Here is a 23,227-nt window from a genome sequence, read left to right as displayed (position 1 = left end):
GAAATGAAATAATAGTGAAATAAAATACAAGTAAAAATAGAACAATTGAATAAATAAAAATGAAGAAATGAAAAAAGAAAGAAAATAAAAAGTGAAGAGATTCCAAGTCACGTTAGTTCACGACGTTTCGATTGTTAGTATCTACAATCGTCTTCGGGTGATGACTGGACTGATTCCTCCGAGAGATGACTATTTATAGGTCGTTCGAGTACTTTCACTTATCCCCGCTTTCCATTTTCCGCTTCACTGGTTCCGTGGGAGATGACCGTTTTGGCGGGAGTTGGCTATTTTTCGCTTGATGATGGGTTTCCATATGTTGCGTATTTCTACGCTGGCTTGGCTGAATACGTTGTTGGACAACATGTAAGCGGCTTCCTTGAATTTTCTCCTAAACCAATGTTCCTCTCTGTGCAAGATCTCAGCTTGGAACCACTCGATGTTGTGTTGATGGGTCCAAACATGGTCTGCTATTCCTGATTTGCTGGTTTCCCCTCGCTGTGTGTGTTTCTTGTGCTCGGCAATGCGAACATTCAATGGCCTCTTAGTTTCACCAATAAAGGATTTTCCGCACTCACAGGGTATCCGGTAAATGCAATTCTTAGAATCGCAGTCCACGTTTGGTGGCCTGGTTTTCGTGAGACTGCTACGGATAAAGTATCCGGATCTGAAGCAGGTTCTGATGTTCTACTTGGACCCAATTCTTCTTATCCTTTTCGATGATCCTCTGATGTAGGGAAGTGCAAGCACTGGTTGTGACGGCTTCTCTTCCTTGCGAGGCTCCTGCTGTCTTCTAGCCAAAGTCTTTTCTACCATCGCTTTGGAGTAGCCATTCCGTTGAAGATCATTTTTGAGGGATTGTTTCAGGGATTTCAAATCATTTTATATAGTAGACAATGGAAGTCCGAACTAGTGAAATTCATCATGAAACATTGTCAATCACCTTCAAACAAACCCGATTTTCCTATGTTGGCCATATTTATTTTGAATACGTAAAATCTTCCTGGAAATTCTATTGAATATATATACCTGTTGACATAACCGGTTAAAACGGTAATTGCAGGCTTACAGTTTAAGTACAATATCTACCAGATACAATTGAGAACTCTCAAGAATCAGCAAAACTGATTGCCAGCTTTGCCAATTCAAATGCTCCTGGAAACTTATTCACCGTATCAATGTCTCGAGTTCCATTAATGAAATTTACACCAACAATAAACATTAAACATGGGGGGTTACCATGCCCTGAATGACGGGGTCGCACATGCGTGCTTTAAAAAAATATATCTAGTGGTGAAAAGGGGAAGTATTTGAAACAGATATGATATCTAGAGAAGAGGTTTTCAATACATATTTGCCGTATCGAGACATTGGAGACTAGATTATTAGATCTCACTAGCCCTTGGAGAGAAGAAATTGCCGCGGGGATTTTCTCTAGGTTAGGTTAGGTCAAAAGTGAGTGGGTCTAATCGACCCTCCACCACAACCCGCAAGGGTTTATTGTGGCTCACACCTATTCACACTCGACCAAATAAACCCAGCTTCTTAACGAAGCCGATTAGTTTGTATGGTGAGTAGTATCAGGTTAGATGCTAATAGTACGGCTCTGCTAAACTCTGGAAACCAGATCCCCAGCGGGACAGGCACAAAGTATGTGCTTTGCTGTTTCATCATTTTCCAAACAGAGACGACACACACTGTCTTTCGACAGTCCGAGTCTCCTACATATGATGATTCAAATGACAGTGACATGTGAAAAAGCCTGTTAGACATCGTAGTTCATCCCTAATGTAGTCCAATAACTGTTTGGTATCAACCTTCGAAGGGTGAATAAATGCCTTGGAGTGAGCCAATCCTGGAAGATTCTGCCAGAAGTCCATAAATCTTCTTGCCATCCAGGTGTTCAATGTTTATTTGACAGAGCCTAAAGCTTTGGTACGATGAAGATTTTTTCGAGAAGAGTCGTTTTTGGCAATTTGTTACCAATGTAGACGTTGCTCGGAAGGAGCCAAGAGCTTCCAACGCCGCTTGACTGTCGGAGAATATTTTTATTGACTTATGTATGAGATTGGATTCTTCCAGTCTCTCCACACAATACAGTTGCATGGGTTTCTAGGCAGTTGATATCTCTGTCCTGGGTCTGCGACTGAAAACACCTGCACCAGAACCTGAAGGTATTTTTGATCCATCTGTGAACCAACAACTATCTGCTCTTAATAGAGAGGACTGGATCTCCCGGAGGATCCAGTCCTCTCTACTCGGGAACAGTACTTTATAAGGGAGTTCATAGTTGACAGTTGGAGGCATAAAGTCAGAGGTCATTCCCAGAATGCTGTGACTTTCAGTGTAAACCAGCAGTCTACTGCACTCTGCATTAAATTGTTTGTGCTATTGGCAATGTGCACAAGTCTGTATGCAGTCCATTTAGCCTCTCTTTCCTGAAAAATGTAGAGGTAGATCTAGAAGGATCTCCATGGTCGGTGTGGTACTGATGGCACCACTGATAGCCAGACAAGCATGTCTCTGTGAGCCAGAGAGCTTCGCCTTCGGCCACCAGGCAATTGCTCCATAAGTGATCATTCGGCTGACAATCAACACATAAATCCAATGGATTTGTTTGGCACCTAAACCCCAAGTTTCACCACAAATTCTTCGACTTCGGATTTTCTCTAACTGGAAAACCATAATGAGGAAAAACTACAAAAATCAAAAAACATTAAAAATGACGACCTTCCGGAAAAAGGAATTTTGGATTCCGAGTATAAGTTTTGTGAAGTGGACTACGACGTTTCTTTATAGAAAATGGAACTATGAGTGCCATGACAAAGCAGCGAAAAACGAATGCTTTAGGGGCAGCCCTAACAGGAAGAGCAGCATCCGTTTCTTCGTATTTTCCAGTTTCACACGACTCGAAAGATAGCAGCTTGAAAAGGTTTCTCCTCCTGGTGAAATAACGTTCAGTTGTATAGGACTTTCGCAAGTACTGTAGTATGTGTTCTGTAAAAAAAGGTCCATAGAAAAATTGAATTAGTACATCTCAACGATATCGATTATGTTCATTAAAAATGTATCAGTAAAAATAATTGACGAAGTCTTGCCTTGTAATGTGCAATTCCTAGAACGACTAAGGATATTTTATTGTTATTCCACCCAAAGAACTCATACTGCCGTCACTGTACTTTTCTGTTAATATATGAAGCATAAAAAATTCTAAAGAAAGGAACAAAAAATTAATTTTACAAATGAAACACTATGTTGAAATGCTAGATCGAACACAGTCATTTCTGTCAATCACAAACCGAAAGAAAGAGTTTTTTATTAATTATCATTCAATAAATATTTTGAATTTTTCCAAAATACTTTTGTTCAGCTCGTTAAAAACCTCAAAGTAACAGCTTATTATCATTTACATCTTTCTGACCTGCCACGTGAATACATTATAGTGTTCCTGGACAATATTATTGGCAAATATTTTTAACCAATTTCATTTATATACGTGAGCTCGACATCTCCCCTTACAAAAATGCTATCTAAGGGATCGAGAGGACTCAATTCTGGGATATCAAAGACCGCCAAAGGGATTTGTTTTATGTCTTTTATTTCAGCTTTCACTGCATCATAACCATTTGGAAACCGGAGCCCAAACGCAACGCATTTACGATTCAATACCAGACAAATAGCGCTCTTTCAACTCGCCATGGTCATCGTTTACCTTTGATATCCGATAATTGTTATCTGTCGATCTCAAAAATGTACTCTTCATAGGAGTAAATGTCGTCGACCTTATTTACTCAGACTTTTCCTGATGAGACGTATAACTGGTCAGTAGATGAACAACACCGATTCTGTGACACCGGAAATTCAACCAACAGAAGCAATGAAGTACTTTCGTATAACGCTTTCGCGTAACGGTTTTTCGCGTAACGCTTTTCGTATAACGCTTTCGCGTAACGTTTTTTTTGCGTAACGCTTTTCGTGTAGCGTTTTCGTGACGCAGTTGGTCAAGTATCGACTGTTTTTCGTGCGTGTTCGACCGTTTGCTAAGCGCAGTTGGTCAAGTATGTGACGGTTACGTACGAAAAATCACGAAAAACCAACCGCGTCACGAAAGCGCCACAAGAAAAGCATCACGCGAAAAAACGTTACGCGAAAGCGTTATACGAAACGCGAAAGCGTTATACGAAAGTACTTCATTGCTTCTGTTAAATTTCCGGTGTCACAGAACCGGTGTTGTTCATCTACTCTGGTCGAGACACCTCTCTCCGGTGTTCATTCACAAATGCGTTGTATTTGGGCTCTGGTTTTCAAATCATTTGTATAGTTGGTTGTTGATATTATTTTGTTTGTTTTTATTCGGAAATTTGATTATTTGTTTAAAGGTGGTTGACTATGTTTCATAGTGAATTTCATTAGTTCGGACTTTCATTGTCTAATATGATGCTGTGTACGAAACTGCTATTTCCAAATAAAGGACGAAATCTTTACGCATGATTAGGGATCGCTATTTTCACTAGTTATAGTTATGGTTTCAAACTCTGGCCATTGAAGAAGCCCACAAGAAGTTCCTAGTCTGATTGACATACGTTGACGACACCTTCATAATATGGAACCATGGGAATACAGAACTAGACACCTTCCTGACGTATTGGTGAAGAGGACCGACACTATAAGTGGGAAACATCTATATACCAAGCCACTCAAAAGGGGCAATATCTGAATTACGAATCCAACCACCATCAATCGAATAAAAGATGAATCAAGAATCTAGTCGTCCATGCTTTCTGGCTATGTTATACGAAAGAAGGTCTCTAGAAAAAAATAGGCATCATCAAAAATTATTTTCAACGGAATGGTTACTCCAAATTGATGGTGGAACAGACTTTGGCTGAGAGACAGCAAGAGCCTCACAAGGAAGAAAAGTCATCACAACTAGTACTTGCACTTCCCTACATTCAGGGGATTGTCGAAAAGGATAAGAAGAATTGGGTCCAAGTTTAACATCAGAACCTGCTTCAGATCCGGAAAAACTATCCGTAACAGCCTCATAAAAACCAGGCCACCAAACGCGGACTGCGATTCCAAGAATTGCATTTACCGAATACCCTGCGAGTACGGAGAATCATACATCGGTGAAACTAAGAGGCCATTGAAAGCCCGCATTGCTGGGCACAAAAAGAAACACACACAGGAAGAAGAAACCAGCAAATCGGGAATAGCAGAGCATGTGTGGACTCATCAACATAATATCAAGTGGTCCCAAGCAGAGATCATCCACATGGAGGAACACTGGTTTAGTAAAAAATTCAAAGAAGCCGCATATCTGTTGTCAACGCATTCAGCCAAGCTATCGTAGATATACGCAACATATGGAAATCCATAATCAAGCGGAAAACGGCCTACTCTCGCTAAACCGGTGAAGCGGGAAGCGGGAAGAGGGGATAGGTGAAAGCACTCGAATGACTTATAAATAGTCATCTTTCAGAGGATAAGTCCAGTCATTATTCCGAAGACGATTGTGGATACTAACAATTGAAACGTCATGAAGCTATTTGACTTAAAATCCTTTCATTTTCAGGAATTTTTGATCATTTTATATCATATTAGACAATGAAAGTCCGAACTAATGGAACTGATTAATGTTGTGACGTTTAACTCCATGAAATTGGCAGTATTGTATTTGTATCGGATGCTACGATTGTCAGACCCTTAACAAAATATTCAACCTACATTGAAATAGTTGTCACTCCATTATTATAAACTAATTTCTCATTTCATATGAATACTTTATGAAATTTAATAGACCGTCAACGGTCTTGATTAATTTAACAGCCACGGCATCAATGTTATGATTTTTTTTCAACTTTCCATCTGAAAATCCCAACATTTCAATAACAATTAATATAGATTTTTCAACTTTTTCTCAATTCAGGATATAGATGTTATAGAATTTGTTCAACAAATTAGCCATTATCAGTTAATATCAAATGTAAAATAATATACATTTTTTCAATTGATATTTTTTATCAGTTATAATTTCAATAACAATTAAAAAATACGGTAAATAAAATATACAAATCGAGTAAATAACTAATTCAATCTATTTTCCACCAGAACTGCACTCACAACACCAGGGGCGATCACTGCGAACTCTGCGATATTGGTTATCATGGCAATGCCTTGGCTGGTACTCCCATGGATTGTTTAATTTGCGCCTGTCCTCTGCCAATTTCAAGTAACAAGTACGTAGAATTCAATTTTTTTTTCATTTTCATTTGTCATAATTTTCAACAGTTTTGCGACTTCCTGTGATGTGACTGCAGATGGAGAAGAGATCAGCTGTGATTGTATTGAAGGTTATCTAGGGGCAAGATGTCATTCTTGTGCACCTGGTTTTTATGGTCGCCCAGAACAAGCAGGTAACTTTCAATTATTACAAGGCTACTAATCGTTTAGGACTTGAATAATGAATATTTTACAAAGTTACACGATATAAGTTATACCACCAGAAAAATGAAGATATATTTTTCTATGTCACTGCATTTGCTGTAATTTATTACATGTTAGTTGATTATTGTTATTTGTTTGAAGTTCTATTTTTATTGAAAAGGAAACAATGTCTAATTTACCTCATACACACCTCATTTATCGATTATTAATTGTGTCTCCGTATTTTTTTCTCGACTTTTCAAATGAACCAAGCTCGGTGATATTTTGATCCAATAACTTGAACATAGTTCGATGTGGTTATCGTTTTTCGGGATACAAGTTAAATACATTTCCGATGTCCTAACACTGTTTCTATCGTATTTGTAATAAATTTGTATCATATCTGTTTTTTCTTCATTCGTGAAAGCCATTTTTTGCCAAAAATTCAATGACTTGTACAATAACAAAATGTCATTGAGTGTAAGAAATTGAAAGTCAAATTTGGAAACATCAAAGTCAAAGCCTATTGTGATAAGAACGACCACTCCACACACCGTGGGGTAAGTGATCATTGGGTCCAAGAGGCATGTACCCTGAGCAAGCGCAGTGAGCCAAGAATGGCAGGCTTCTGCATCTGTCCGGCTAATATTTCTGCCTCAGTGCAACAGGCCGTTATGATTTTAATATTCGAGAGTACAGAGCGCATCATTCCACCAAAGACTCTAATAAAATCAGAACAATCATCTTGACAGAATGGTCTGAAAAGAGTCTGCGGAGTTCGAAGAGAAAATCTCTATATTTTATCCGTTTTTCCTCCTATTTTCAGACGATATTTGTCTCGCCAGGAGCTAAAAACTCCACGAAAAATATCGTCTTGCTCTGGTGGTCGAGAAGGACTACATCAGGATTATTAGCTTGCATAAGCCGTAGGGTGGGGAACGAATAGTTCCAATAAATTGGGCACTTCTCGTTCCCCACAACGGATTCAATATCCCCCAGAGCGTAGGGCAACATCGATATCTCATCAATACCATAAGAGTGCCGTAGATGGTAATATAGCATATATCGGCCGAGACCGCATATACTTGACATGCATTAGAGTCTCGGGCGCCTCGCGGCAAGCCCTGTACCTTGTGTTAGGAACTTCTATACCCATCACGCATCTGCGGTAGACTAAGGTGTTGAAGACACCATCCTGGCAAGCCATGATGAACCCCTCAGTTTCCGACTTCAGCCCACTCGATCGTAGGAAAGCAAAAGTCAGGCGCTTTGATAAGCCAAGGTATCCAATGTTATTGAAGAAGACCACATGCATTGGCTTATCCTTGTATTTCCGCAGAAGTGAGGTGACCTCTGTGGCGTTTATCTGAGCTTTCTGCTGAACGAGTTCCAACTCGGTGACAGAGTTGTGATCACCTCGTTCAGTGTCGAAAACTAAACCAAGTTGGTCACTTGCTCGGGCAGCTGCCCTAAAGAGAAATGCTCCAATTCCTACTCTGTTATGGTCACGGACCATGCAGAGTAGAGGATCCGAACTCCTGACGACTTTACAGGCTATATCCAGTGCCATTCTGTCATATAGAGACTCCAAACTCAAAAGTCCACGGCCTCCCTGTTGTTGGGGGAAGTACAACCATGTAACGGACGATTTGGGATGCAAACTTCTATAGAGATGCATCATTTTTCGGGTCTTTATGTCGAGTTGATACAGCTCCTCCCGAGTCCACTTCACTTCTCCAAACGAGTAGAGTAAGATTGTCTATCCCAAATTTCATACCGATAGCATGCGTGTAATCTTCCACCACCCTCAAGGACTGATGGAGATCCTTCTCTCCAGAGGCATAAAGTTTAAGATCATCCATATAAAACAAATGGGTGACATTGTGCTTCCAGTTTTCGGGGGTGCCACAGTTATACTCTCGAGTATTTTTGAGCGCAACGGATAATGGCAATAGTGAGATGCAGAAGAGAAGGGGACTTAGGGATTCAACCTGAAATACACGCCTTCTGAAAGTGACCCACCCTGTTTGGAGCCTTGCTTGACCAGTTACTATGGTGAAGCGAGTTCGCCAAAGTGGTATCAGTTTTTCAATGCATCTCACTATTTTGTCGGGTACCGCAAGGCATCTGAGCAAATTCAAGATGAGCTCATGCGATATTGTATCAAATGCCTTACAGTAATCGATCCAGGCCATAGAGATGTTACGCTTATATTGTATCGAGTCCTGCCTTACACATCTATCGATGAGCAGGTTCTCTTTACATCCACCGACTCCTCTCTTCGACCCTCTCTCCTCATATATCCGTTCGAACACTCGGTCAACTGTGGTGAGTATTCGTGTGTATAAGATGCTTGTTAACAACTTATAACAGGAATTCAAGCATGTTATCAGTCTGAAATTCTTAGGAATTGACAAATCTCCGCTTTTGGGGATGAGAACGGTCCGCCCCTCGACAAACCAATCCGGAATCGGCTGCTGCCCGTCCAGCCATGAGTTGAAAACTTTGGCCAGATGGCGGTGAGCGCTTGTTAGTTTTTTCCACCAATAAGTGTTCAGCCCATCTGGGCCTGGAGCAGCAAAGTTCTTGGAACCCACAAGGGCTCTTCTAACGTTATCCGGGGTTATCGGGTTGCGCAGTTCACTGAGCTCAGGCTGTCGAAGCTCTTTGTTTAAAGATTCGAACTGCGCTAGGGATGGAGTGTCTAACTTTAGTAGCTGCGGGTATTATTATTCAAGGGAAAGAAAGTGCATGAATGTTTGTGTAACCTGTTTCATATGTATTGACAATAGTTATCCTTCGAGCTTATATTTACTCATTTTTTTTCAGGGGACTATTGTAAGCCTTGTAAATGCTCTGGAAACATAAATCCAGATGATCCTAGTTCCTGTGACACAGTAACTGGAGATTGCTTGAGATGTTTAAACAATACTTTTGGAGAGGCGTGCGCTCTTTGTGCTCCAGGATATTTTGGAGATGCTATTAATATGAAAGATTGTCAAAGTAAGTACATCATTCTTATATTTTTTTTAGAAAATACTGCTAGCTAGGAAACACTTCACAACGACCATATACTATTTCATCATAGTCACAATCAGTGTATCTCTTAAAATGAGTGAGTATATTAAAAAAATCTCCACCAAAAATGTATGGCAAAAGCTAAGTAGGAAAGTCAATTTCCTACTCAGAAGCATCTGATTGGCAATGATGATTGCCAATCAGATGATATCCTCATTTCCGTGTGAGGGATCACACGTTGAAAGGAAGGACCTCGTTAGTCCTTAGCTTGCACAAGTTTCGACTTTTGAGAGTTGTCGTTTATAGGGGGACGACAGCTGGTTAACGGAAAAACAGATTTTAACATATTCTAACAGATTTTAACAGATTTAACAAATGACATTCGTTCCTGATATCCATTAATGAAACTAGAGATTCTGTATCTGTAGAGTAGGGAGGATGAGTGTAGACCTACAACACTTAGGTCACATGTGACCCATTGTACATCTTCCCGAGAAGTTGTCTCCCAAGGTCATCGTCCATCCTGTCCTTTCCAGGAACGTGGACAGGTCACTAGAAGACATCTCCTTAATATTGGCAAGTGTAGGCCAAGACTCGCCGAACACACACTCTCTTCGGCAACCTTGAGGTGTCTCACGGTGGCCTCCGCCACGGAAGGTGCAGCGACATTACTGTCGTTGCGCGGCTTCTTCAACATTCTTGGGGTTTCCTCCGTGAGGGTGCACAAGTGAGGGAGCTTTCCTGCAGGTGCAGCCTTTATTCAAAGTGGAGCTCTTGGCGCCCGCCGCAGGATGTGCCCTTGCTGTTGGAGGTGGAGTGGGGGAGGAGGAGGGTGCACTTATAGTTGCTGTCACTCCTGCCTCCTTCGCTCTCTTTCTCCTTTTGGCCTGGGCGCCGCAAATGCGCGTACGTTTTGGCCTTTGTATTACATCATGAGGTGATCTGCTATGTCCAGCCTCATTCCCAGAGGTAGATTGGGGTGGACATTTCTGTTCACCCGCAGCCACAGCCTTAGATTGAGGTGAGCACTACTGTCCAGCCTCGGGACTGGTTTTTGTTTTTGTTTTTTCCGTTTTTGTGTTTTTTTCATTCATGTATGTTCCCACGAGTAGCAAGGGAACAAATGGTCACCTCTGGCAGAGCCAGGGCTTCCCGGGCAGGGCCTCCAGTCCCCTGGGTGTTCCCCTATCCACCACCTGGGGACGCGCCCGATAGATAGCCCAATCCACAGGTAAAAAGTGATTTATTGAAACACACAGGTAATTCTATAATGATGTGATGAATTTTTAAACATCATATATTGATGTGCAAACAACAATTTATTCACACAACACAAGTTATTTTCCTTATAGGGTTGTATTTGTTCATTTGCCTTTCTAATACGTTGTAATCATAGTTTTATGTATAATTTGACAAATAAACTCTATTATCATTATTATAAATATTATCCTTTATAGCTTGTAGTTGCGACAAACTTGGAACCGATCATTGTGACAGTTTCACTGGAAAATGTGTATGCAAACCGAACGTTATCGGTGAGAGATGTGACCGTTGTGAGGAAGAACACTTTGGCTTCCAGACAGGACAAGGATGTGTTCCATGCGATTGTGGAGAAGCTTCGGAGAGCAATACTTGCGACGACATAACAGGACAATGTAAATGTATGCCTGGTGTTACTGAAAGATCTTGCGACAGATGCGCTGGTGGATACTGGAACTATACTTCTGAAGGATGTATTTGTGAGTAATAAATTCTATGATGCACTATAAGATTGATTGAAAGACTGTATTTGAGTTGGATACTAGATACTTAATATTCCAATACTATCTTACAATACAATAATATCTTACGCAGACGATACAGCACTTTTATTTGAAAGCGATTCCTAGAATGAAGTATATGAGAAAGCTGAAACAGGGCTCAAATATGTACTGTCTTTGTTGAATATGAGCCTCCTGAGTTTGAATGTGGGAAAAACTAAGTTCATTGCATTCAGCGCAACAAAAAAAGACCAACTCTTAAATAACACTCTCACTGTTCATCTATGTATCTATGCCGAACCCCAACGCAGTATTCATGTAAAATAATCAAAAAAGTTGACAACATGAAGTATTTGGATGTCCTATATGTGGACCAACACCTGCGATGGGAAGAACACATTGACAACACAGTTAAGAGACTCAATAAGTTAGTTTATCAATTCTATCAACTCAGAAATCTGAATAATAAAAAGCTTTTACTTACGATTTACAACTCCCTCGCTGAATCTTTATCGAGGTACTGTATCATTATATGGGGTGGTCTCAATAAAACATTATTACACGTTCTAGAGGTCATGCAAAATATCATATTAGAAATCATTTTTAAGAAAAATAGAAGGGATTCAAAATATATTTACAAAGAAACTGGCTTATTTGATGTAAGAAAACTCTATACCTATCAATGCTTAATATGGATGTAAAATACCTTCATCTCTCAGATAAGTCATACTTACAACACACGTACTAAATCTGGGTAGACTATATAAACTCTGTAGACTAACACACACACACACACACAAATTTATATCATACTTTGGTCCAAAATTGGTAAACCTAGTCCCTATAGAAATCAGAGTCATTCCTAATAAACGTAAAATGAAATCAAAACTGAAAAATATGTGAACCAAAATTATTACAAACTGCAAACCGTATACGAACTCGAACAATAATAAGAAATACAAAATACAAGAAGTAACCATAGTCTCTCTCCCTCGAAATGGGTTTAACTTTGTTTTTTTCCTTCTTTCTACTCACCACTCACTATACCGGGTGTCCCACATTTTATGTGACAGGCAATATCTGGTTTGTTGAAGAAGATACACAAAAATGTTTCATACAAAAGTTTTAGGAGTTCATGAGAGCTATATTTTGATATAATTTTTAAATATACAGGGTGTTTGGTATAGGTGCTACAGACCAAAATTCCATTTTTTAAAATAGAACGCCCTGAATATCATTACATATTCAGATGCTACGTTAAATTCTGATATCATTTCATGTTTGGTTTTTGAAATTCGGTTACGGCGTTGTTGAGTTATTGCTTAAAATGTAAAGTCTTGAGAACGACTATTATTTTTAAAAATATCTCATACAATTATTCTCTCTGCATCAGATCACATGAAAATTAGTCAAAATTTTGGGTGTTCGAAGTAATGGTTTCAATTTTGAGTTGTGGAATTCAGTCAGGAATCATTTTGAATATGAAACAATTGCGAAATTGAAAGAGGTGTATTCGAAAACAAATCTTTAATTAATAACAATCTAAATAATATAACTTGATAAATCATTTCATAAAAATGGTAGGTACCTAGAAATAAGTCATAAAAATTGTTCAAAGTGATGCCCATTAGATATTATACAGGCTTCGAAACGTCGAATCACTTCTCTCGTACAAGTCGCTCTTATAATATCAGGCGTAATATCACTGCACGCTAGTCGAATTTTCATTTTCAAATCATCCACATTCAAAGGGGGAGTAGTGAAAATAATATCTTTTAAATAACCCCATAGGAAAAAATCAAGCGGTGATAAATCTGGGGAACGAGCCGGCCACCGAATTGGACCCTTATTACCAATCCATCTATTTGGGTACATTCTATCCAGATATTCAGTAACAACCTGTGAATTGTGAGGAGGAGCACCATCTTGTTGCCACCAAATTCCTTGTCGTTCTGCTATGGGAATATCTTCCATCAACTGGATCAAATCATTTTCTAGAAAATGTAAATATCGCAATCCATTGAGATTTTCATTGAAAAAGTAAGGTCCTATGGTGCGGCCATTGAACAATCCACACCATACATTAATACCCCAAGTAGTTTGAAAATTACTTTCGCGGACCCAGTGGGGATTTTCTTGAGACCAATAGTGACTGTTATGTCGATTCACAACTCCATTATTGTGGAATCGCGATTCATCGCTCCACAAAATTTGACTGAATATGTTAGGACTTTCATGTAATATTACCTGAATACAACCAATGAATTCAAGTCGTCGTTCAAAGTTCGTGGGTTTCAAACCTTGTACCAACTGAATTTTGAATGGGTGGTATTTATTTTCTTTCAGAATTCTCTGTACATTAGATTTACTCACACCGACTTCTTCTGCAAGAGTACGGATAGAAACATGTGGATGAATAATAATATAAGCCAACACATTGATCTCTAAATCTTCAGTTCTAACAGATCTCGTATGATGACGATGCTTTATAGTAGAAGGAAATGACCCAGTTCGCAATTTTTCTACAACTCTCGAAAAAGTCATTCGTGACGGAATGGGTCTGTCTGGAAAACGTTCTTGGTATAGACATTGTGCTTGACGGCAGTTTCTCTGACATTCCCCAAAAATTAATAACATATCAATGCAATCACTTGGACTAAACGCGAAAGGCATACTGGAGTTTTCGCACAAAAAACACAGTTACTGTTTTGCAAAGAATCACTGAATCGAACTGACAAGAAGATACAATTCAACAACATTTGTTACTATGGCATCAACAAGCATAAGCTACTTGATGAAATTGTGCAATATAAAGCAATTCACCCTCAAGTTAGTCACATTCTCAAGAATTTCAATATTATATTCAACTGATATCGATATCGTATCGTAGAGGTGAGAATAATGGTTTGTATTCAGTAGTAGTCTAGTTCAATTTAATAAAAGATATAGACTGGATTCGTGTACGAGTAAATAAGTTTTTTTTAAACTTTATATTTAAGGAAAAGTGCAATAACTCAACAACGCCGTAACCGAATTTCAAAAACCAAACATGAAATGATATCAGAATTTAACGTAGCATCTGAATATGTAATGATATACAGGGCGTTCTATTTTAAAAAATGGAATTTTGGTCTGTAGCACCTACACCAAACACCCTGTATATTTAAAAATTATATCAAAATATAGCTCTCATGAACTCCTAAAACTTTTGTATGAAACATTTTTGTGTATCTCCTTCAACAAACCAGATATTGCCTGTCACATAAAATGTGGGACACCCGGTATAAATAATCAGTGTGATCCAGGTTGATGACTACAACACAAGCATTGCTTAGGTAGCTCAGCCTGGACACAAAATTTCAGAACGTATCCAATGAATGTTTATAAACTTCCAAGTTTTGGATGATACCAGAGTCCAAGAGCGCCATGAGAGTTGAGAAAATTTATAATTTGAAAATCAAGTCGATGTTTGAGAGGTTTATTCCTAAACAAATGTTTCCACATGTATCATACAGTGTGTAAAAGCCAAATGGAATAAATTCATTATTTCGGTTACTGTACATATTTAAAAAAATCCCGTCGACTGTAAATTATAATTTGGTATTCTTCAACGTAAAAATGCCACCCTACCTTCAATCCCCTTCGAATGACAGGTACAACCCCCAATTTTTGAAATGGGTAGTATAGTTTTGTGATATATCGTTTGAAAGAACTCTTCATTCCCTATTCAAAAATGTTATCGCTCTCAAGTTTATTGCAACAATTAAGATTAAATAAATTAAAATCATGAGGTTACCGAAATTCGATAAAATACACTCAAAAACTAAAATATAATGCAAAATGAAAAAGAACTATGGATGTTAACGAAGTAGATGTTCAAAATGTTCACCGCGAATGTCTTGGCAACGTCCTAATCTCAAATAAAACTGTCTTTTAACATTATTTAACATATCGAGCGTGACTGACCTAATCGCAAGCGTTCTTTTTGAGTCATTCAAATATGAAGATTTAGTTTTGTACACATTGCTCTTCACATATCCCCATAAAAAAAATCTTATGATGGAAGGTCAGGTGATCGCGCTGGCCATTAAATCGATCCTCGCCTCCCTATCCACCGATTGGGAAATGTTGTATCGAGGTATTGCAAAACATTAACCTTTTGAGGATATTTCGTGTGTTCTTCTCTCATCCAGTGAGGATTTTCTGTTGACCAGTAGTGGTCAACTGGATGATATTGTTATCCAACATGTTCATAATTTGCTCCCAAAAATACGTTATTTCTGCCATGATCTCCTGAGTAGGTATCATTTTATAGGGATGCATTTTATTTTCTTTCAATATGTTTACTATCGATGTATGGCTAACACTGATTGTAGTGGACGCCTGTCTACTCGATGTATGTGGGCTTTCCTCAAACTCAAGCGTCACATCTAATTTGAGTTCGTCACTCATTGCATTGGCAGCTGCTTTTTTATCCGCCCCACATGACCAAGCTCGCGAAATTGCTTCTCTATTTTGCTTGTTGTTTCTTGAACGGTAACTTAGTAAATTTCTCATGAAATAGGCGAGCTCCTTCCTTTTGTATTTGGATTTTATCTCCGTAACCAATCATTTGTAAAACTGTTATTTTATGCATTTCCGTTTATCTAACCATTTATCAGACTTGAAGTTAATGGACTTTAAACTAAAATTAAAATACTGACAACTAATGTTGTAATATACAAAACGAGTTGACAAGGCGTTTTAAACTAACATTGCCACGGAAATTATTTACAGTTTTTTAAAGGATACCATCTAAAAAAAACATTGCTGTGGTTTTTGTATACTTTTTTATTATGTAACATCCGTTGTGGATTGAAACGGGTTACTTTGTTACTTAGGAACTAAATTATGGGCTGCTGAAACTCAGCGGAGAGGGATGGTGGGTAAATATAAGTCCACTTGGAGGATAAGTGTATTGTTTCTTCAAACACGCCAAGCTTGTGGTGATTACAGGCTTATGGCCCAGAACTATGCTTTTGGGTTCACAGATATAAATGTAAGCAACTTATGATTAAACTTAAGGTGTGGTAAATACTTGGTTTATTCTAGAATTCGCAATTTGTGCCGCAATGTTGATTCGAGGTCGTGCGGGAGGGTGTAATACATAACAGGAAAGACCTTACATGCATGGGATATGGGAGAATAGTCTCCAGCAGCACGATCCAACCCCTGTACGCAGTCCACTCAGGCAATGATCTTTTCCATGCAGATAACGTGCTCCTCGGAAGACCGTAATCAGAGATATAAGGGGTGTAGTGGTCTTGCCTTGCGAGAGATACACCAGGATATAGTTCACAATATCGACTTGAGGTAGTAATAAGAAGGCCTAAAATAAGGTTAAGGTTTAGAAGGATATACCCTTTAGGGAATTTTCGGGAAGTGAGTTCTTACCGTAGTTGTTGTGTGGCTTGAAGATTGGAATTTGACAAAAGAACGGGTACTTAATAAAAATCCCCAATACTGTGGGCGAGTTATTCCTTTAGATAACCCAAATATAGTTATTCCCGTATGGAACGCCATTGAGGAAATTTTTCTGGGTTGTTTGTCACCTGAGTACACATATTCTTGTACCAAGTGTCTTTCGAATTTTTAAGTGTTCCATCAGACTCCATTGCGTCCACACAAGGTACCGACCTGGACAGAGCATCCGTAACTACGTGCTCCTTTCCCTTCCTGTGAATTATTTCAAAATCGTATTATTGGAGTCTGACCGCCCACCTAGCGATTATGCCGACGGGATCTTTGATTTGGTTCAGCCACTTAAGGCTGTAGTGATCGGTAACTACTGCAAATTTCGTACCTTCAATATATGGTCTGAATTTTTCGATGGCAAACAACACAGCTAAGCATTCCTTTTCTGTGGTGCTATACTTTCTTTCAGCCTTCGACTTTGAACGGCTAAGGTAACTGATCACCTTCTCGCCATCATCATCTTGCTGGGTGAGAACAGCACCGAGTCCAAAATCTGAAACGTCTGTTTGCACCGTGAAAGGTTTTGCGAAATCCGGGCAGGTTAAGATAGGTGCAGAAATCAGATGGTTCTTGAGAGATGCTAGGGCTTCCTCACAATTTAAGTCCCACCCGAATTTCTGAACCTTCCTCAATAAATTGCACAAAGGTGCTGTGAGTGACGAGAAATTTGGTACGAATCGTCGGTACCATGACGCAAGACCAATCAGTCTCCTCACGTCGCTCACGGACTTGGGTGCTGTGATTTGTAAAATAGCTTCTACCTTAGACGGATCAACCATGAGTCTCCCTGCTCCAACTACGTAGCCAAGATAACGTAATTCCGACTTGCAAAAGTGGCACTTTTCTCGATTAAGTGTGAGACCCGCCCTCGTGAGCCGGGTTAGTACTTCTCGCAATACCTCGAGGTGTTTCGCAAAAGTAGGGGTACAGATGATAACATCATCCAGATAGACAAAGACATATTGTTCGAGGTCTATCCCTACTACACGGTCTATGAACCGTTGCCACGTGGCTGGGGCATTATGGAGGCCCATTGGCATCCTGCGAAATTGATACAATCCTCGGTTGGGCACCACAAACGCTGTTAGAGGCTTTGACTGCTCAGACAGGGGTATTTGCCAATAAGCCGATTTTATGTCCAGGGTGGTGAAGTAATGAGAATTTCGCAATTTGTCTAATGTAGCACTCACCATTGGTAGTGGGTACGCGTCGCGAATGGTGACCTTATAGAGCTCCCTGAAAACGACTACAAACCTATAGCTCCCATCGTTCTTCTTCATGAGTAATATAGGGGACGCCCATGGTGATTGGGAAGCCTCAATTACTCCGTCCCAAAGCATCTTTTCAATATTTTAGTTTCTTCAAATCCACACAGTGATGAGCTCAAAATTCTTGCTCCAGAGAAGATAACCAAACTCAACTCTCCTTCCCAGAGAAAAAAACCTTTTCTTTTTCCTTTCCTTTTTTTCCCCTATCAACGTTATTCAAGGTCGAATTATTCTGATTGTCTTTAGGCACAAAAAAACGGAACTGAATTGTTTTGAATGTTATACAGGGTGGATGCTGTGCATTAATACATGATTTCAATACATTACTTTTCTGTTATCTTATAAATCCGCTCTTGCATTTTGGGAACCATAACAATTATCAATACCTCAACATGAAATAAGTATATTGCAATAAGTTTTGAGTGTATTTTATCGAATTTCGGTAACTACTTGATTTTAATTTAATGGTTGCAATAAACTTAAAAGCGATAACATTTTTGAATAGAGAATAAAGAGACCTTTCAAATGTTATATCACAAACCTATACTTCCCATTAAAAAAATTGGGGTTGTACCTGTCATTCGACGGGGGTTGAAGGTTGGGGTAGCATTTCTTCGTTGAAATATGACAAATTATAATTAAAATTTGACGTGTTTCGGGATTTTGTTAAAATATGTACCGTACCCGAAATGATGAATCTATTCCATTTGGCTTTTACACAGTGTATATGGAAAATGTGATGAGTGGATTATAATTAATGTTTTCATCTATAAATTTGTCGTATTTTGAAGTTGGAAGGATCTGATAGTTTCTTGGTTTCAGCATGTGGCTGCAAAAGTGAATATTCTCTTGGATTTGGATGTAATGCTCTCACTGGACAATGTGAATGTCTTCAGGGAGTGGTGGGAGAAAAATGTGACCAATGTCCACATAGATGGGCATTTGTTCCAGATTTCGGCTGTCATCAGTGTGACAACTGTCACCATGCCCTCTTGGATGATACAGATCAACTTTCTATTATAATTGACCCAGTGATATTTGATTTTGATGTAAGTACATTTCATTATCGTATACGTTGAAATATGTTCGATATAGCGAATGTATGGAATTCGAATTCATCTTCCACTTTGCCTTAGTCAACCCAATCCGGTTACTTTACAAGAAGGAGGTTGCAAAATATGCAGGAAGAAATAGAAAAACTGAGGCCTATTTTCGATGAAGTGAATCCAAACCATATTGACCTGAATGCCACATTACTGGAATTAGAAAGTTTGGAACAAGACTCTAGGAATCTCAATAGAAAGGTAAGCTGACAAATAGCTGTAATCTGGAAAACAGTAATAGAATTAAAGTTTGCACTGAGTTCAGTAATGAAATTCAATTCTGAAAATATTAGAAATTTTCATGGTATTCAAAGCCCAATGAAAAACATAATATATGATCATTGTACATTGCAGTCTGGGTCACAAAAATCTTTATTTGGAATTTGGAATTATGATCCACGGCTGATTCGATTCGGGATGACTTTTAACAACTCTGTAAAATTTCAAGAGGGGCTCCAAAAAATTCCAACAGTTATAAACAATTTAGTAAAAAAAAGAAGGGGTTTGGTTTTTTGCAAATATCTTGAAAAATATTAAAGATATCCAAATTTTGAAAAAATATCCTTAAAGAGGAGGAAATTTTCTGAAAACGTCTCACCTTCAGGAACGCTATAATCAATATTTATAATTTTAACTCATTAAATTATTATTAAGATAAAAATTCACATAAAAGGCCCTTGAAATCAGAAGCTTTTTTACAGACTTTCTAAATTTAGTGGTACATGTTATGCCTTTAATCTCAATTGGCAAATGGTTAAACATTTTCTTTCGATTATATATGAAAGACCTCTCCATTTTTGATGATATTGGAACCGGTATACCTATATTGAGCTTATTTCTGATATTTCGTCGTGGTGCAGCGAAAATTTCCGTCCTATATTTTTAATAAACAATTGGTTATAAACAAATTAATTTCTACGATACATTTTTTTAAATACTTATTGCCAAAAATCAAAAACAATCATGTGCCATTTTTATGTGAAAAATGTTTCTCTATTTTTTAAATATACCTCTTTTTTACACAAAAAGTAGCACATGTTTGTTTTTGTTTTTTCGGTAGTATTTGAAAAAAATATATCGCAAAAATTTATTTTCTGAACAAATTGTTTATTAAATGAATAAAGAAAATATAAAACGAAAAAAAATTTTTTTCAGAATATCGAAGAAAAATAGAAATTATGATTTAAAAAAAATCATTCCTGAATATTCATTTTTGGTAGCAAAAAAATTGTAAATCAACAAATGCGTTTTTAAGCAATAATTTTTTTTAGAAACGATTCTGTTCTTTAAAATCATAATATTCATCACTGATAAAAATCCCCCAAAAAAAATTTCAAATATCTTATAAATAATACATTTGTTTATAACAATTTTTTAAACGAATAGAGCTAAATAATATGAAATAAAAATTTGATGTTACTTCAATTAATAAGAATAAGAATAAATTTGAATATAAAAAACTTTTTTTTATTGCCTTGATCGAATTTTTCACTTCTTAACGTCTTTGACTATTAATGGAGGCTTTCAAGAAAGGTTCCACGAAATGAACAAAATTTGTGGTTTCCAGTTTAAAAATTATCAGGGGTTTCATGTAAATTTAAAACTTTTAAAAATTCGTTAGGTAACTAAAGTGTATCTAATAGAATAATTACCAGAATTTTTTTCCATTGATTTTTCGATTATTTAAGTGTCTAGAAGGTAAGTAAATTTTTTTCTCAATAATAATTCAATGGGTTAAAATAATTTTTATTTTATTCAGCGTGTGCAGCACGCTTTTAGCGCTATTTTCGCCTCTAAATCAAAATTATGAATATTGGTGATAGAGTTCCGGGAGGTGAGAATTTTTTTAGTAAATTTCCTCCCCTTTAAGAACCTTTTTTCAAATTTCGGATATTTTCAATATTTCCCGAGATATTTGCAAAAAACCAAATCCCCCCTTTTTCTACTAAATTGTTTATAACTTGGAGCCCTGGATCATAATTTTTGGTGCCCTTGGACAGAAGTTCCAAAATAAGGATCTTGTAACCTAGAATAATTGAGCTTATCATACTAAATATTTTTTTCAGTCAAATTATTCTCTGGAAAATAGCGAGTCTCTCAAAAATCAGTCTGAGAGGTTGAAAGATAAAATTGAGATCCTGCTTGACGAGATATCTCAAGTTGAAGAGGATGCTATTAGAACAGCTGAGAACATAGAGAAAATATTCACGGATTTGCATCACGAGGCAGGTAAGAAACGAAAATACTATTGTTTTCTTTGTAGCTTAGTGTAATTGGGCTAGAATTTGGTTGCGGAAACGAGACATACACAAACACTTTGCCTTCAACAATTTCATTCCAATGGGAAACGTTCCTCAATTCATGTTATTACAGCAAATGCAAGTTTGAACAAAATAAAGTTGAGTTTAACTCATGAGTTTTTCAAAGTCACCTTGAAAAGTATGCAAATTGATGTTTCAAATATTGGGTTTCAATTTTTAAGGGATTTGTTTCTAATTCACATATTGGCAACAGCGCCTATATCAAGTTGAAATGATTTATACGTACCTAGATATTCTACTTTAAGTAAACAGAACAGCACCCCTCTGAAATATGTCATCTTTGTTTGTCTCATACAGATAACAGATTCATTGTCCTTTATTAGCTATAACCGATGTTGCCAAATGGTGAAATAGAAACGAATCCCTTTTAATTTTTTAGAGGAAAAGGTTGAAATGATAAGTTTAAAATGCGTTGTTTTAGAACTCTTTTATGAAAACTACTTGATTTTCGTCAGGAAGAACATTTCCCATTTTTATTTGAAGGTGATTGACAATGTTTAATGATGAATTTCACTAGTTCGGACTTCCATTGTCTAATATATAAAATGATTTGAAATCCCTGAAACAACTAAAAAAGAAGAATTAAAATAAATAGCTGTAAATAACAATTATATTAAGCAAAAAAACTGAAATGAAATAATAGTGAAATAAAATACAAGTAAAAATAAAACAATTGAACAAAAAATAAAATAAAGAGATACAAAATGAAAATAAAGATAAAAATAAAAAAGTTGAGAGATTTCAAGCCAAGTTAGTTTACGACGTTTCGATTGTTAGTATCCACAATCGTCTTCGGGTGATGTTCAATTGTTTTATTTTTACTTGTATTTTATTTCACTATTATTTCATTTCAGGTTTTTTTGCTCAATATAATTGTTATTTACAGCTATTTATTTTGATTCTTCTTTTTTAGTTGTTTCAGGGATTTCAAATCATTTTATATATTAGACAATGGAAGTCCAAACTAGTGAAATTCATTCCAATTATTTGTACTCAACATTTATTTGAAGCGGATGTGAGTATTTCCTGATGTATACTTCATGTAAATGATTTGTTTCAGGAAAAGAAGTCGATAAAGCTCTGAAAGAGGGTCAAGCAATATTTGACATCATGAATGAATATGACTTAACTCCCAGAGAAATCATCGCCGATAAAACAATGATTAGTGTCAATGAAATCTGGAAAAATGTTACCGAATATAAACGTCCTGTTGAAAATCTACAGAATGAATCACAAAAAATTGAAAAGGATTTGAACTTCTTTTACAAAAAGTTAGACGATTTGTATAATCATACCCAATATTCTTTGAATATGGCTACAGAAGCTGAAAATATTTTATCGAAGAGTGGGTGAGTGTCATGAATATGAATATTATATTGCTTTTATGGAAATGATAAATATTTTGATGATAAACTAAAGGATTAATAATGACAGTAATACATGAAAGATTGAATGAATTTGAATATAAATTTGTTATATTCCCCGATTGTTTGAAGGTAATTGACAATGTTTCGCGGTGTATTTCATTAGTTCGGACTTCCATTGTCTATTATGATATACATTGCTTTGAAATACCTGGAAGAATCTGTAAAAACTAAAAAAGAGATTAGCTGAAAAATAACAATTATATCAAGCAATTACAATGAAATAAAATGCAAGCAACAACCAAAAAATCAAAAAAATTAATTTGATAACATGAGATGAAAATTAAAAGATTTCAAACCAAGTTACTTCACGACGTTTCGATTGTTAGTATCCACAGTCGTCTTCGGATGATAACTGGAGTTATTTCTCCGAGATCTGACTATTTATAGGTCATT

The 23,227-nt window shown here is 37.2% G+C and overlaps 1 protein-coding gene across 1 annotated transcript in view; it reads left to right on the top strand.

Moving 5' to 3' along the window:
* Window positions 1-23,227, top strand: part of LanA (laminin subunit alpha) — a 178,757-nt gene that overhangs the window by 105,556 nt on the left and 49,974 nt on the right. Inside the window, exons 21-28 of the mRNA XM_074186666.1 lie at window positions 6,109-6,236; window positions 6,289-6,413; window positions 9,253-9,426; window positions 10,899-11,180; window positions 18,806-19,032; window positions 19,120-19,287; window positions 21,153-21,315; window positions 22,468-22,756. Of these exons, the coding sequence (XP_074042767.1) occupies window positions 6,109-6,236; window positions 6,289-6,413; window positions 9,253-9,426; window positions 10,899-11,180; window positions 18,806-19,032; window positions 19,120-19,287; window positions 21,153-21,315; window positions 22,468-22,756 (1,556 nt within the window). The remainder of the gene's footprint in view (window positions 1-6,108; window positions 6,237-6,288; window positions 6,414-9,252; window positions 9,427-10,898; window positions 11,181-18,805; window positions 19,033-19,119; window positions 19,288-21,152; window positions 21,316-22,467; window positions 22,757-23,227) is intronic.

The sequence above is a fragment of the Leptinotarsa decemlineata genome, unplaced genomic scaffold, assembly GCF_025532065.1.
Source record: "Leptinotarsa decemlineata unplaced genomic scaffold, Ldec_3_MD MMD2_P_RNA_scaffold_4, whole genome shotgun sequence".
NCBI classification, from domain to species: domain Eukaryota; kingdom Metazoa; phylum Arthropoda; class Insecta; order Coleoptera; family Chrysomelidae; genus Leptinotarsa; species Leptinotarsa decemlineata.
Note: the sequence above shows the minus strand (reverse complement) of the source record. Positions and strands in the feature narration are given on the sequence as shown.